The 14,784-nt window shown below is 33.3% G+C and overlaps 3 protein-coding genes across 4 annotated transcripts; all 3 read left to right on the top strand.

Moving 5' to 3' along the window:
- The first annotated feature begins 89 nt into the window (after window positions 1-89).
- LOC107932371 (E3 ubiquitin-protein ligase HOS1) lies at window positions 90-4,835 on the top strand. The gene is made up of 10 exons (XM_016864340.2): window positions 90-341; window positions 609-999; window positions 1,134-1,268; window positions 1,357-1,532; window positions 1,609-2,010; window positions 2,102-2,260; window positions 2,361-2,840; window positions 3,066-3,212; window positions 3,379-4,106; window positions 4,233-4,835. Exons 1-10 carry the CDS (start codon window positions 231-233, stop codon window positions 4,393-4,395), a joined length of 2,892 nt encoding a protein of 963 aa, XP_016719829.2. The 5' UTR covers window positions 90-230; the 3' UTR covers window positions 4,396-4,835.
- Window positions 4,836-7,170: 2,335 nt separating this feature from the next.
- Window positions 7,171-11,470, top strand: LOC107932369 (transcription factor MYBS3). Of its 2 annotated transcripts, XM_041090592.1 has the most exons (4): window positions 7,202-7,628; window positions 8,055-8,263; window positions 8,437-8,981; window positions 11,277-11,470. In XM_041090592.1, the coding sequence occupies exons 1-3, from the start codon at window positions 7,355-7,357 to the stop codon at window positions 8,944-8,946; spliced, it is 993 nt and encodes a 330-aa protein (XP_040946526.1). In that variant the 5' UTR covers window positions 7,202-7,354; the 3' UTR covers window positions 8,947-8,981; window positions 11,277-11,470. The 2 variants fall into 2 exon arrangements, with proteins under 2 accessions (XP_016719826.1, XP_040946526.1); XM_016864337.2 differs by lacking the exon at window positions 11,277-11,470 and having other exon boundaries at window positions 7,171-7,628; window positions 8,437-9,074.
- Window positions 9,588-12,415, top strand: LOC107932368 (O-fucosyltransferase 30). Its single transcript, XM_016864336.2, has 2 exons — window positions 9,588-10,211; window positions 11,277-12,415. The coding sequence occupies exons 1-2, from the start codon at window positions 9,760-9,762 to the stop codon at window positions 12,373-12,375; spliced, it is 1,551 nt and encodes a 516-aa protein (XP_016719825.1). The 5' UTR covers window positions 9,588-9,759; the 3' UTR covers window positions 12,376-12,415.
- Window positions 12,416-14,784: the final 2,369 nt, after the last annotated feature.

Here is a 14,784-nt window from a genome sequence, read left to right as displayed (position 1 = left end):
AAAAGATCAAATTTTAAATTTAAACGCAATATAGGGACCAAAATAAAAGTTCGACCATTTTAAAATCTAAGAAAACTTTTACTTTTCCTAGTTTTTAATTTTCCGCTCGTTTCGCCCTAAGCCCCCCGTCGAACACTCACAGACTCAAACTTCACTCACATTTTTTCAAAATCACCTCTTCAATTTTCCCAGGAAAATCCTCATAAAAACTGGGAAAAAGAAAAGGAAAAATGGAGAAACATGAAATCAACGGTCCGGTTCATCCTTCGAGCTCCGGCAGTAACGGCCGTACCGTTAGATCACCAGCTCATCAACCCAACTTCAATAGCCGTGCCGTTCAGGTTCCAACTCCAAAAACCCTTGCTCCTTCATTTTCTTCGGCTTTTAGTTTCTTTTTTCATATTCTTTTTAATTTTGTACTATCATTGGTGCTGTTATACGGAATTAAGAACACATTTGCTTACATAGAATTGGTTAGTTTATTATTAAGTTCACATTTTTGTTGTAAATAATACTGTTTTAGGTTAAAAGTTCAGGTGAATTTTGAATAAATTGTTGTATAGCTTTAGAATAGGCTACGAAATTATAATGTCTAGTTTAAATTTCAGGAAGCTTTAGAACACTTGGCATCTGTTGACCTTAGTGAGTTATTCAATGAGGCGAAAACCGAATACTGTCGAGCAACTAGAGACTTAAGACGATGTGGGCATTACGTGAAGTATGTGTTGAACTCTTGCGGACATGCCTCGTTATGTGCCGAGTGTTGTCAAAGATGTGATCTTTGTCCGATTTGTAGAATCCCATTGGCGAGTGGTAACAACAGACTTCAGCTACGCCTGTTCGATGAGTGCATAGACGCTGGCCTCATTTCTAGAAGATATGGTGATATTTTTCAAAATAAAGAAGATAGAGATGATCCAATGAATGCTGATGTTCAACGTCTTTATTCTTTTTTTGATGTCTCCTTGGAGAATAACTTGGTTTCTTTGGTTTGTCATTGTATCCTTTTACTTGTCTAGATTTAGTCATTTAGGGCATATTGATTTGTTTATATTTTTATAAAACACATGCCGAATACTGATGTTGTGATTGTTTGGTAGAACTCCGTGTTTACCTTAATGGAAAAACAACAGATGTTACAGATATATGCATGGATGAAACTGCTGTTTCCAGTGATGCTATCACTGCTTTGCTACTGGATGAGAAGGTTGTCAAGGATTGGGTCAAGCGGAAGTTTAAAAATATTACAACAGAACTTCAACAGATATGTATCCTTAAATAGTTCGTGGAATTCTTTGAGAACTATGATTTTTGTTTATACCATGTGCATTGGGTGTTCCCTAACCGTTTTATCAGATTATCTCAAGGTAGGAGAAATGGAAAAGAGTTTATGTTTGCTTCACAAATATTCAGCATATCTGGCTAGCTTATCCAGTATTCTTGAAGTTTTGGAATCATCTTTCAAGGGTCGTCCTTTGGCACAGCTCCATGACTTGCATCACCTTCAAGAGAGTACATTGAAGACGAAGCAGGTTTGATTCAATTAAGAAGATATTTAACCATATATTAGCATCTTTTTAAGAGCAACAACTGTTATAAAATTTTCAGCATCTTGAGATCATAATGTGGTGTATAAGGCACCAATTCTTGGAACATGTGAGGTCTCGTCATGCTAATTTCACATCCTGGCATAATCTTGTCCGTGAAAGAAAATCGGCTGCAACTGCACGTGCATGGCCTGATGTAGTCGATCGCTCAGCCGACTCCACTAGACAGGATGGCTCTCTATTCATTGAAGATGCACTAGCAAACCTTGACATCGAACAAGCATGTGATCAGGAGCTTGGAGAAGAGTCATATTTTGCATTTTTACTGAAGGACAGCTCCTCCTTTTCTCGGTCTAAAATAGAGGGATTGAGAGGGTGTTACCCATTTGAAAGTCTCCAGGCTGCTGTGGACATCCTCTTTCTATGTGGTAGTTCTGATTTGGTGGTTGCAAAGCAAGCAATTGTATCCTTCTCTTTTTGATGTGGTTTGCTTCTATTGATTGGACATGCTTTCAGTTGCGCAAATTCCTTTGATTTTCTTAATTGAGATGCAGTTTGTATATTACTTGTTTGATCGGCATTGGAGTAGGCCTGAAGAAGAATGGAGAGATATTGTGGATGACTTTGCTAACTCCTTTGGTATAAACAGGCATTCATTACTCGAATCATTCATTTTCTGTCTTTTGGACGATCACACAGATAAGGCTTTACAGGTATAATAGTAAAGAACTATTTTTTGTCCTTAAGGCTATATTCTCACACTTTTATTATAATTTCACATGCTGATTTTTTTAGCTAAATCATATTTCTTAGGAATCTTTTCAACTTCTTCCAGAGATATCTGGCCCAACAACTCATCCTAAGATTGCACGAGTTCTGTTAGAACGGCAGAATCCCGAGGTTGCTCACATGGTGTTACGCTGGTCTGGTCGTGATGATGGATCACAGTTGGTTTCGCTTAGTGAGGCTGTGACTGTTGTTTGGGTGAAAGTGGAATATAGGCTTTTGACTGAAGCATTCACATATCAGCGGATGCTCTGTACTAAAGTCCGGGAAAAGAATTTCAAGTATGGTCCAAGTGAGGATGGCCAATGCAGGTCCTGGATGGACTGGACAGAAATATTGGTCTCTGAATTATGCTGTTTATGTATTCGGAGGAACTTGGTAGATCGAATAATAGAGTTGCCATGGAATTCTGATGAGGAGAAATATATTCATAAATGCCTGTTAGATTGTGCAACTGATGATCCTTCATCTGCTAATGGAAGTCTCCTTCTTGTATTCTATCTTCAGGTAACTGACATACATACAGCATGCAATCGTGTAACATTTAGATTAGGGCTCTATTGGGTAAAATGGATTCTGATTGCTTTATATTGTTGATTTCTTGGCTTATGCTTATGCCTTGCATTTTCATTGTGATTCACATATTTTAACCATTAGATGCTCTATAATGCTCATTTTTGGATGGTCCAAGGATCCAAAAGCTTATATGCTCATTCTCTGTTACTAATACAGCGCTATCGATATGTTGAGGCATATCAAGTCAGTCTTAAACTTCGGACCTTAGAAGAAGACTTCATTTCAACTCATTCTGTTAATGAAGAATTTCTAGAAGTTTTATCCAGAATGGAATCTTGTCGTCAAAGGAGAAAAGCATTGGTTGTAAGTACTTTAAACTTTGCTGGAGGGGGGGGGGGATCTTAATCTTTATGGTTCAACTGAAGAAAATGAACTTCTTTCTTTTCTGTGCTTGGCGAAGTTTGTAGGTCACTGCTAGTAAGTAGTGTTTTATAATGAATCCACTAATTTGCTTACCTTTCTTCGATAGGATAAAGGTATAGAATTGCTACCAGAAGTCTTGCAGCAACAAGTAAAGACCGGAACGTTGCCTGATATAGTGGTTACTTTTGGTCAAGAGAATGAAATGCGAGCAAGATCCGGCCTTCCCGAATTGCAAGAACCAGAACCAGCCCCTTTGTTGGTTCCTTCCACTTCTGATTCTATTCTTCTACAACCAGATCTTTCGACTACTTCAAGTCCAGCAGTTTCTGAAATTCCTAAAATATTTGGGGGGTATGTCAACGGTTCTCATGTTGGCTCTGGTAACCACAGGTCTTTATCAATTCTCCATGGGAGATTATTTGTAGGTCCAGAAACCATATCAAATGTTGAAGTTGGCAAAAGCTTCAACTTTGAAGGCATCTCAAGTCCTGGAATCCATCGTGTAAGTCCCACATATGCTACACCATTGAACGGAATCAGTCAGAGTTCATCAAGAGAGCTCCCGATCAGACATTTACAAGAAAAACAATCTGATAAAATCATTTCAGAGGGAGAGCAAAACGGGTTTGTTAACCAGGTTCACAATACAAGTCCTCCGTATTCCCGAAGAGTGACAGCTAATCCTGTATCCATGCCTAGCAGTAACTATAGTTTAAAAGGTTCTGCAAATAACTTGCCTTCAAATATTTCCGGTAAGAGGGGTCAATCAAATAGAGATGACAGCTATTGGACTGTGCCTCCTAACGAATACTTAACGGATGTCGTCAATTGGAGGTAAAGATTCTGGTTTCATCGACCATTCTCTTTCATTTAGTCTCATATATCAATAAAAGCCACAGGTGGGGAAGGATTTTGGTATATCATCTTGTCACACTGTTTCCTATTTTTGCATATTTGTAGTCATGAACAAAGGCCTTTCGAGGACAGATACATAAACGAGGGACTGAGATGGAGATCCGATGAAACAAGTGACGAGGAAGAGCAAAATCCAGGTGGAACCATAAAAGTTGGCGGTCCAACCCCTACGAAAGGACATAGAAGGAGGAGATTCGCCATAAGATAAATTCATGTCCTCTCCATGATGATCGACACCATGAGAATGAACCAGCCTGAACCCTGAAGTGGGACTCAAACCCGTACCTATGGTTCAGTTTGACTGCTTTTATTTGGGTAAAAAAAGGTACAACTCTCGTCTTATACTGGTCTAAGATTCACATTAATGGCAGATTCAGAGACAGGAAGTGGGTTGTCAATGCCCAATGCTTTGTCTTCCATGATGAGATTTATTTTTATAATTGAAGGGACCAATTAATCAAATCGTCAAGGATCCCCATAATTTTTGTATCTTTTTTCCTTCTTTTCTAAGTGAGCTCAAGGCCATATTGATAGTTCCTAGTTTTTCGAGCTGTAATAATCAAGCTTACTTTTTTTTTTGTAAGTTGAGTTAGAGAGAAAAAAAATGTATCAGTTAATTAAATCAACGTTAAAGTGCGATTTTGTTAATGTTTTAGTTTGCATGTTTTAGCTTTTTCACATTTGTTATTTTTTAGATTTTAAAATTAAAGTTGAAATGTTAAATAATTATAGTTTAAATGTATACTTAAAATTTTAATTTTGATTTAATGATGCACATTTAAAGAAATAAATATATCAATTTATTTTTATATTAGATAAATGTAATTATTTATGTATGCAATACATAAACATTAAATGATGTTATATTAATAAATATGTCAATAATTTATGAGAATTAGATTAAATCAAAATTTCATATATAAAATTAAATAAAATTAAAGTTTATGTATATAATTACACATTAAATTATAGTTTATGTATAGTTTTGGGATTTATCCCTATTTGAGTTGTATTTTTAATTTTGAAAAATAAAGGACTAAATATCTTGAAATAAAATAGGGATTAAATTTTTAATATATGAATATTACAAGGATTTATAGTATATTTTATTCTATATATAATCTAATGTAAAATCTTTATAATCTAGAAAATGTCTGATTATGCTTGAGAGTACTTCTAGATTTTTTGAAATTTTAGTTTTTTATTTTTGATTTAAAATTTAAATTCAAAAAAATCCAATTGATAATACAGTTAATTGATTTATGTAAAAATTTGAATGTGTTATCAACTGAATTTTAAATTTTAAATTAGATTTCTGAATATTAAAATGTCACAGTTAAATTTTAAGATGGATTATTTTAATTTCTAATTTCTCAGAGTTAAACGTTTGGGGGTTAAATTTTAAAAGTTAAAAAAGTAGAGGGATTTGCAAACAAAATTAGACCCCAAAAAAGTCATCACAAAAAGGGTAAAAGGATAACACGCTTATCATTTTGTCATTTGATATCCAAAATAATAAATTTAGTTGTCGGACCTGAATCACATTAATTAATTCGTAGCTGTTCGTTGAACTATGGGCCCACAAAAATATATAGGTAGTAATGATCTTGTTTCGTTGCGGTCCACAAATAAAACAATAAAAGGTGAAAATGTTTGATAGGTCCCTCTGTTATAGGGACTGAATCAAATTAATTATTCTATTATTAAATAGATTAATGTAATCTTTATGATAAAAATAAATAAAATTAAATTTTAATAGAGTTAAAAATTATTCTATTTATTTGCTATTTAACTCAAAACAAAAGATTTTATTTAAAGAATTATGAAAATTTTAAAATTATTTACGCAGCTAAATTTATTGTTGCTTTTTTCACCGTAAAAACAATGAAGAACACTTGATTTTTGGGGTCAAAACAGCGATAGAAAAATACTTTTCCACCCAAACACAAAAGCTAGGATTTAATTGCCTTTGGTTTTTACGTTTGGAAGCGAAAATTATCAAAATACATTTATTCATATAACTATTTAAAATTATATAAAAATTAGATTAAATTATATTTTATGTATCATTATATTGAATTATTTATATATTTTATGTATCATTATGTTAAATTATTTAAATATCATATAATTTAACTAATTTTAACTTTCCACTATCATGTTTAAAAAGACTTTTAACAATCAACCACGATTTTTGACAATAATGAAAAGCACTAAAAATTAACAAAACACATATTTTCACAGTACTTTTCTACCGCTCTTTTCAGAAGCACTACTAAAAAGTACTTTTCAAAATTTTAAGTTTAATTAATAATACTATTAAAAAAATTTCCATTAAATTCACTGGTGTGGCATTTTGAAATATCACTTGTTAGCTATGTAATAGAAAATTAACGTTCTAACAAATTGAATAACTTTATTGATATCAACAACTAGATTTTTTGCATTTTTAAATCTCAAAAGTAAATGGAATGAGTCGGTAAAAATACCTCTCTAGTCCCTCTCAATTTTGATATTGAGAAAATGGGTCCCTTTCAAAAAAATTGGAGCAATTTAATCCCTATCAATTTCAAAAGTGAGCAATCAAGGAAAATTAGTCTCGGCGTTAATGTTTGGTTGCTCACTTTCAAATTTGGCAGGGATTAAATTGCTCTAATTTTTTATAGAGACCAATTTACTCAATTTCTAAATTGGGAGGGGTTGGATAGGGATTTTTACCAACTAAATTCTTTAAAATAGAAGTAAAAGGACTAAATATCAAATATATGGAAAATACATGGAGTTGAACCGCATTTTAACCAAAAGAAGAAAAATAGAAACGGGAATGGACTTATGTCAAAGTCAACTCCCCGTGCCAAAAACGCAAGATTTTCTCGAATCCAAATTTGACCATATCAACGGCTACAAATCCAAGATGGTCCCTACCATCAAACACCTGTAAACACCAGAGCATTAAATTTCATTACAGCAATAAATATAAATTAGATATCGTCTCCCCCCCCCCTCTCTCTCTCTCTTAGAAAAAAAAGCCACAAGAAGCAGTCAAATAAAGGGTTTTTTTTTTTTTTAAACAAAGGGCATAACCCGTATACGAATCGGATCCAGGTTCTAGAAGATCCGGTTTACATCTATCACTTCACTTTTTTTGCTGTTTGATCTGATCCAAGATGACTCGTCGCTGCTCGCATTGTAGCCACAACGGGCATAACTCTCGGACATGCCCGAACCGAGGGTTTAAGCTGTTCGGAGTCCGGTTAACTGACGGGTTGATCCGGAAGAGTGCCAGTATGGGGAATTTAAGCCAATATTCCGGGTTGAATTCTGGGATGCATAACGGGAATGGGTCGGGTGAACCCGGTGATGGTCCGGATCATGCAGACGGTTATGCTTCTGAGGATTTTGTACCCGGGTCGTCGTCTTCCAATCGTGAAAGGAAAAGAGGTCTCTTCTTTTTTGTTCTTTTTTGAAGAACTAATTTGAATTTTTTCAAATTTTTATTTGCTTTGGCTTAGAAAAATTTTTCTTTGGGTAAAGTGCATTGATCTCTTAGTTTCATATGTTAATGATATTGATCCAAAGCTTTGGTTATATGTACTACATTGTGAAATTTATTGGTTTATCAAGTTCGAATCTTGAAGATGATATTGTTAGGAGTAGCAATCAATTTTTATGATCCGTAAAGCTGACATGGAGAATATCTATACTAAACAAAAAAAAAATTGGATTAAAGTTTGTGACAGGTTGATTATAATGAACACTCGACATTAGAAGTCTAGGCACAGTCAATAATGGTGGAAACTAGTACATGGTAATATTGATGTCTTGTTTATTGCTTTAATGAATTTGTCTAAGCAACGGTGTTTGCAGGTATTCCTTGGACGGAAGAAGAGCATCGGATGTTTCTACTTGGATTGCAGAAGCTTGGAAAAGGTGATTGGCGTGGAATATCGCGCAATTATGTTATTTCGAGGACTCCTACTCAAGTAGCTAGCCATGCTCAGAAATATTTCATCCGACAATCGAATGTTTCTAGGAGAAAAAGACGATCCAGCCTCTTTGATATTGTAACTGATGAAGTTAGTGCCCTTCTCTCTATAAAATGCTTGCTTTGGTTGTCATATCTAAAAGCTTCGATTTATATTCGTATGGTATTTGTAGATAATAGGTTCATACCAATTTACTTTCAATTTGTTTTGTCTGGTTGTATTTGATTCGTGTTTGATGCTGTCTAAGGATCATTTTCTTGCAGTCGAGTGACATTCTGATGGTATCACATGATTCATTCTCGGTAAACCCTTCAGAAGCCAAAGCACAGAGCAACGACCATTTGCCTATTCCTCCTGCATTGGACGAAGAAGACGAAACAATGGATACCGACAAATCAAATGATGGTGAAAACATTCACATTCCTCCGAAACCAGAGACCTCACAACCTCATTTCCCGGCACTATATCCTGCTTACTTCCCACCATTCTTTCCGTTCTCACTTTCATATTGGATGGGTTACAATACTGAACCAACCAAGGAAAACACACATGAAGTGGTTAAGCCAATGGCTGTACATTCGAAGATCCCGATCAATGTTGATGAACTGGTCGGCATGTCTAAATTGAGTTTGGGAGAATCAATTGGTGGTAATGGCCCTTCTTCCGTTTCGTTAAAACTTGACGGTTCGTCGAGGCAATCTGCATTCCATGCCAACCCTGTTCCGGGTAATTCGAGAATGAATTCGAGTGGGAGCCCAATCCATGCAAATTAAGACACTATAGCTCAGGGTTTTTATGAGCATTACAGGTTAATACGCTGTCTGTGGTTCTTTTTGTGGATCAAGTGAATAAGCATGTTTCTTTTCTTACAAACTTAATTCAATGGTTTGGGTTTAGGCGATATAGCATATTGTTAGAAATTTATTTGAACCTCTTTTTAACAAGTGTGTTTAAGAAATAAAAATATATTAAATTATACATATTAAATTAAAATAATACCTATTCATGGGTCGGGTCGAGTTTGGGATGAGTCTTGTCAAAATTTTAGGTCCGTTTGCCAAGTCCGGGCTAGCTAGGCCTGAAAATGGGTTTAAAATTTTGTCTAAATTTGACCCGAATAAAAATATTAAAACCCCGAATTGGCCCGTCTAAATTAATTTTTTTATATATAAAAATAAAAAATATAATTTATATTTATACGTAAATAATATTGAGATATATGTAACTTAATAAACAAATGTCTCTAAAATAGTAATAAAATTAACATAAAATAAGAGTTATATAATATTTAAATAATAATAATAAAATAATAATAACATAGAAGTAAAACAATAAGAAAATAACATTAAAACAGTAGAAAATATGGGTAAAAAAATTTTACTCGAGGCTTTATCTATTTTTTAAATAAATTTTGTTTTTCTACTTAAATATATTTTTTAATTTTATATTTTTAGCTAAATCTTCTCATAGTTATTTGGGTGTAATACAAAATTTTTGGTTGTATATTAGCCTACGAGAAAACATCGAACTACTAAAAGACCCTGAACCAGCAGCACCACAGACACCAACAAAACCGAACAAGAAACATGTTTAATCTCAACAAACCAATCCCCACTCCGAAACTATGGGGCAAAAAGAAATCCCAACAACGCAGATCTCCTTTCTTTTTCCTCTCACTTTTCCTCCTTTCCCTCATCTTTCTCTTCTTCCTTACTTTCACTTCTATCCCCAAATCCCTTTTCTCATCATCCTCTTCAAAAACCACAGCCCTTTCCCTTCAATTCCCACATTGCGAAATTCGAATCTCAGGGGAAAATTTCTTATGGTACGCCCCTCATAGTGGGATCAGTAACCAGCTTTCTGAGTTCAAGAATGCAGTTCTAATGGCTGGGATTTTGAACCGTACTTTGATTATCCCTCCTATTCTTTCTCACCATGCAATTGCACTCGGTAGCTGCCCTAAGTTTAGGGTTCAAAGCCCTAAAGAGATCCGTGTTTCGGTTTGGGATCATGTTATTGAGCTCATTACAAGTGGGAGGTAACTGGGTATTGCTCAATTTCCTTGTTTATACATCCATTGAATTCTGGGTTTTAGTTAAATTTTGTTGTTGAGCTATATGTATAGGTCAATTTTGAGCAGAAATTTCTTAGTTATCATAAGATTTGGGACTTGGAGCTTTAAATTTCCTTTAATTTTCAATTTTTGTACTTGTAAATAAATGATTTTAGATTTGGAACTTTGGGATCATGTTATTGAGCTCATTAAAAGTGGGAGATAACTGGGTATTGCTCACTTTTATTGTTCATATACCCATTTTTAGCTAATTCCTCCATTGAATTTTTGAACTTTTTTTACGTTTGAATCTAGGGTTTTAGGTTTTTTTTTCACCTTTTATTGGTTGTGTTCCATTTTTTAGGGGTTAAATTTTATTGGTAATCTTTAAGATTTGGTACTTTGGGGTTTTAATTTTCCTGTCATTTTCTATATAACTTATGTACATGGAGGAAAGTGCGGTGGAGATTAAGGAGGGTTCACCCTGCTAAGGCGGAGAGCTGTATTGTGTGTGGTGGAAAAAGGTGAAGGAGAGGGAAAGCTTGAGAGAGGTGTGAGGAAGGAGTGTAGGGCAAGAAACAGAGGAACATTCCCCTCCTTGAGGTGAGAGAGCCGTTCGTGGGACATGTGTCTCTTTCTAATTGGTTAGTTGGTCTTTTCTAATATCGTTGTCAGCTGAACAACTTAATGTCACCTAGGTAAGAGCGTATGTGGATGACAAGTAATGGTCGTCTTGTTGGAGTGGTCTAGTTGTCAGGAATGGTTGACTTGCATGTTCCTTAGGTCTTGGTGAAACAATGCTTATGGTGGCAGCTGCATGACTAATGGAGCTAAATAGGTTGAGTATGGGGGTCGTGATGTTCTAGCGGGGTTGCTAGATGGCGAAGTTCCCGTGTGTAACATAACTAAATGATTTATGCTTCTTTTTCTCCCCTAGAAAACAAAGTTTAGGTCTTTTTTTTGTTAGCAATCACTAAACTAATCCAGTAATGCTTAACTCAATAGAAGATCTTGCTTCTTTTTTGATTGCGTTTGTATTTGTTCTTGCAGGTATGTTTCCATGGCTGATATCATTGATATATCTTCGGTACTGTCATCTTCACATGTTCGAGCCATAGATTTCCGGGTTTTTGTGTCCTCGTGGTGTGGTTTGGACTTGGATTTGGCTTGCGCCAAAGAACCAAACACACAACCGACATATTTGGTTGATAGCCTAAAGCAATGTGGCTTATTGCTATCAGGGGTTGATGGTAATATAGATCGATGTCTATTTTCCGTAGATGATGATTGTAGAACAACAGTTTGGACATACGGGAATGACGAAGCGGATGGAGCTTTGGATTCATTCCAACCCAACGAACAACTCAAGAAGAAAAAGAAGATTTCGTATGTTAGAAGACGTAGAGACGTGTATAAGACACTTGGACCTGGCAGCAAAGCCGATTCGGCCACTGTTCTAGCATTCGGAACCCTTTTTACAGCCCCATATAAAGGTTCTGAGCTCTACATCGATATCCAAAAAGCACCGAGAGATTCAAATATACAATCTTTAATAAAAAAGATCAAATTCCTTCCGTTTGTCCCCGAAATTATATCCGCGGGAAAACAGTTTGCGGTTCAGACCGTAAAGGCTCCGTTTCTCTGTGCACAACTTAGATTGCTAGATGGACAGTTCAAGAACCATTGGGAAGCTACATTTTCGGATTTGAAACAAAAACTAGATTCAGTAAGCCAGACGGTGTCTCGACCGATTCATGTTTTCGTGATGACTGATCTCCCTCGAGGCAATTGGACCGGAAACTACCTGGGTGATTTGGCTAAGGATTCAACCAATTTTAAGCTCTATTTTATGAACGAAGAAGATTCGTTGGTGATGGAAACGGCAAAGAAACTAGCACTTGCCGGACATGGCCTAAGGTTCGGGTCCAGTCTTGGCGGTATCGAGTCTACTGACACGGTGGCTAAGTTGCAGAAGCATTGTGCTCCTCATATATTACCTGATATACTTCTATTTATAGAAGAAACAATTTGCAGCTGTGGTTCACTTGGTTTTTTTGGAACTGCTGGTTCAACAATAGCAGATAATATTGAGATTATGAGAAAATTTAGTTCATGTTCAAATCAACGAGAGGATCACAAAATGATGTAATTTTTATGAATTTATTATTTATCCCAAAAATTTTTATTTACTTCAAATATATATTTAGTTTATTCTTTTATTAGCATATTATTTTTTAGATAAATATTTAGTTTATCTTTTTCAATTTGATTATTCTTAATTTTTACAATTCTTTAAATTTATTAATTATTATTATTTTTAAATAATATATGAAAATAACAAGTTAATATGATATTATATAACCTAAAATTTTAAAATAATATAATTTAATAACTTCAACAAATACCATTTTTAAAAATTAAAATTTCAAGAATCAAAATAATTTTTATTTATTTATTTTTGTCAAGGGGTAAATCAAAATAGGTTATTTTTTTGTTGTTGTTGTTGTTTGTCATCATCATAAGTTCATTTAGTTATTAGTGGGTGACGATAATATTTTCTTGCATCATTGGACAGAAACCTAATAATCTCTTGCCTTGTTTCCAGATTTTCTTGTTAACCAAACATGATTTTATGAATACTATATTGAATCATTAGAATTCGCCTTTTACTAAACATGAACAAAACTATTGAACAAAAAAGAACAAAACGTTAAGAAACTATCAAATCTTCTACTATTTAACCATAATTCCTCTTCTAGAACATATGAACATAGTCAATTTAATTAGATATTTTTTTGGATAATAGTTGGTGCAGATTCAGATATTAGTGAATATTTGATATATATATCTCGTAAATTTAAAATAAATTTGATTTGAATATTTATTATTTGAATCTATTTTATTTTTATAGATAAGTGATATATATATTATCCTTTTTACTTTTTAAATTCAGATATTTTGGAATAATTATTTAATTTGGATTTAGATAATAAAATTCAATTAATTAGGATAATAAATGAATTTGGATTTAAAGCTGATTTATAAAAATATTTAAAAAATTAAATATGTCCAACCCACTTCTACCTCTACTCGATTTCAATATGAAGGGCAAATTTAGACGGGTAGACAAGGTCGTTTGACTCTTAAAATGGAAAAATTACTTTTTAGTCCTTTATTAAATGATAGAATTAAAAATTATTATATGATAAAATTACACTTTAACCTCTCAGAATGAAAAGCTTTTTATATAATCTTTTTAAAAGTGGCGAAATCATGAGTGAACACAAAATAAAATTACACTTTAACCTCACAAAAATTTATCATTCAATTCCGTCCCTCTGAAAGAATTTTTAGATTCGTCCCTACTCACAAGTCCAATATAAATTCTCGTTAAGATTTATGAAATCATATCCGCTTTACTCAGCCATAAATTTATTTTATATAAATTTTGACATTATTACAATTTACGTATGCCCTTCATCTTAGAATCTTTCTCATATTTGAAATTTAGTCCTCAACTCTTTTGATTTTATAATTGAAGTCCAATTAATAACACCATAAATTTTTTTTATTAAATTAGATTATGTACCATTTTTAAAATTTTAAAAAAAAAAACTTGGTCATTTGGCCAATATTACATTCATAGAAGGGCGAGAAACAAATAAAAGCGTTGAATCATGATTCATAAATTGCAGGGTTCTTCAACACTATTTTAAAGAAGCACAGTAAAAGTCGATACTTTGTTTCCTTACACGACTTCTACATGTGAGAAAATTTTTTTAAATACATTTAATCAAATTTCTTTAAAGATATCATTTGAACTTCAATTATTAAATCTAAATAATAGGGTAAATTAAATTCTTAAAATTAAAAGTAAAGGGATTAAATTAAAAAAAAAGGAAATGTGGGCATTATTATAAAAATATATACAAATAATTCAGACATTGCTTGAATTCCTTTAATTAGTTGAGATTTGGAGGGTAGCTGATATGTTTTTTTTTTTTTTTAAATGCAAATTTCTACTGCATTTTTAATGCCAATTTGATGTTCTTAACCAACTGCCATTCAACATTTAAAAGAAAAAGAGAGAGTCGGCTGTTAATTAATAATAACCAATTAAATAATCATGTAGAGCTTAGTTACGTAATATTTATTGCGTCATTAGGGAATATATTGACCTAAGCAAACCTCGTTTTCATGTGTTTTGTAATAAAGCCGATATGGTTATGGTTGTTTCATATTTATTTTTTATATTTATTTTATTTAATTAGTTAGTTCGACCGGCATGAATATTGTCATCAATGTAGAACGACGTGAGTTCAAAAAATTAGTGTTTATAATAATTGATTTTAATTGAAATTATTGCAACTTAATTATATTTTCCAAAAAAAAAACTATGGGTTGCTATTTTTTTATTTATAATTTTCTTAAATTAGTTCGGGTTGGTATTGATTAAATTTATAGAATTTTCTTAAACATTTTTTTATCCACATTTATCCCACTTAAATTCTACCGAACAATGTAGTTTTTTTTTAAAATTTGATCCATAAAGAGATAA

This window comes from Gossypium hirsutum, chromosome D03 (genome assembly GCF_007990345.1).
Source record: "Gossypium hirsutum isolate 1008001.06 chromosome D03, Gossypium_hirsutum_v2.1, whole genome shotgun sequence".
Classification (NCBI taxonomy): Eukaryota; Viridiplantae; Streptophyta; class Magnoliopsida; order Malvales; family Malvaceae; genus Gossypium; species Gossypium hirsutum.
This window is presented reverse-complemented; position numbering and strand designations above follow the sequence as displayed.

Excerpts from the sequence above, each read along its gene's own strand:
- LOC107932369 (XM_041090592.1), top strand. The coding sequence starts at position 7,355 with ATGACTCGTCGCTGCTCGCATTGTAGCCACAACGGGCATAACTCTCGG. Across the intron at positions 7,629-8,054 it reads CAATCGTGAAAGGAAAAGAG|GTATTCCTTGGACGGAAGAA; the intron begins GTCTCTTCTTTT and ends CGGTGTTTGCAG. Across the intron at positions 8,264-8,436 it reads TTGATATTGTAACTGATGAA|TCGAGTGACATTCTGATGGT; the intron begins GTTAGTGCCCTT and ends ATTTTCTTGCAG.
- LOC107932371 (XM_016864340.2), top strand. The coding sequence starts at position 231 with ATGGAGAAACATGAAATCAACGGTCCGGTTCATCCTTCGAGCTCCGGC. Across the intron at positions 342-608 it reads TCAATAGCCGTGCCGTTCAG|GAAGCTTTAGAACACTTGGC; the intron begins GTTCCAACTCCA and ends TTTAAATTTCAG. Across the intron at positions 1,000-1,133 it reads GGTTTCTTTGGTTTGTCATT|ATGTTACAGATATATGCATG; the intron begins GTATCCTTTTAC and ends GAAAAACAACAG.
- LOC107932368 (XM_016864336.2), top strand. The coding sequence starts at position 9,760 with ATGTTTAATCTCAACAAACCAATCCCCACTCCGAAACTATGGGGCAAA. Across the intron at positions 10,212-11,276 it reads GAGCTCATTACAAGTGGGAG|GTATGTTTCCATGGCTGATA; the intron begins GTAACTGGGTAT and ends TTGTTCTTGCAG.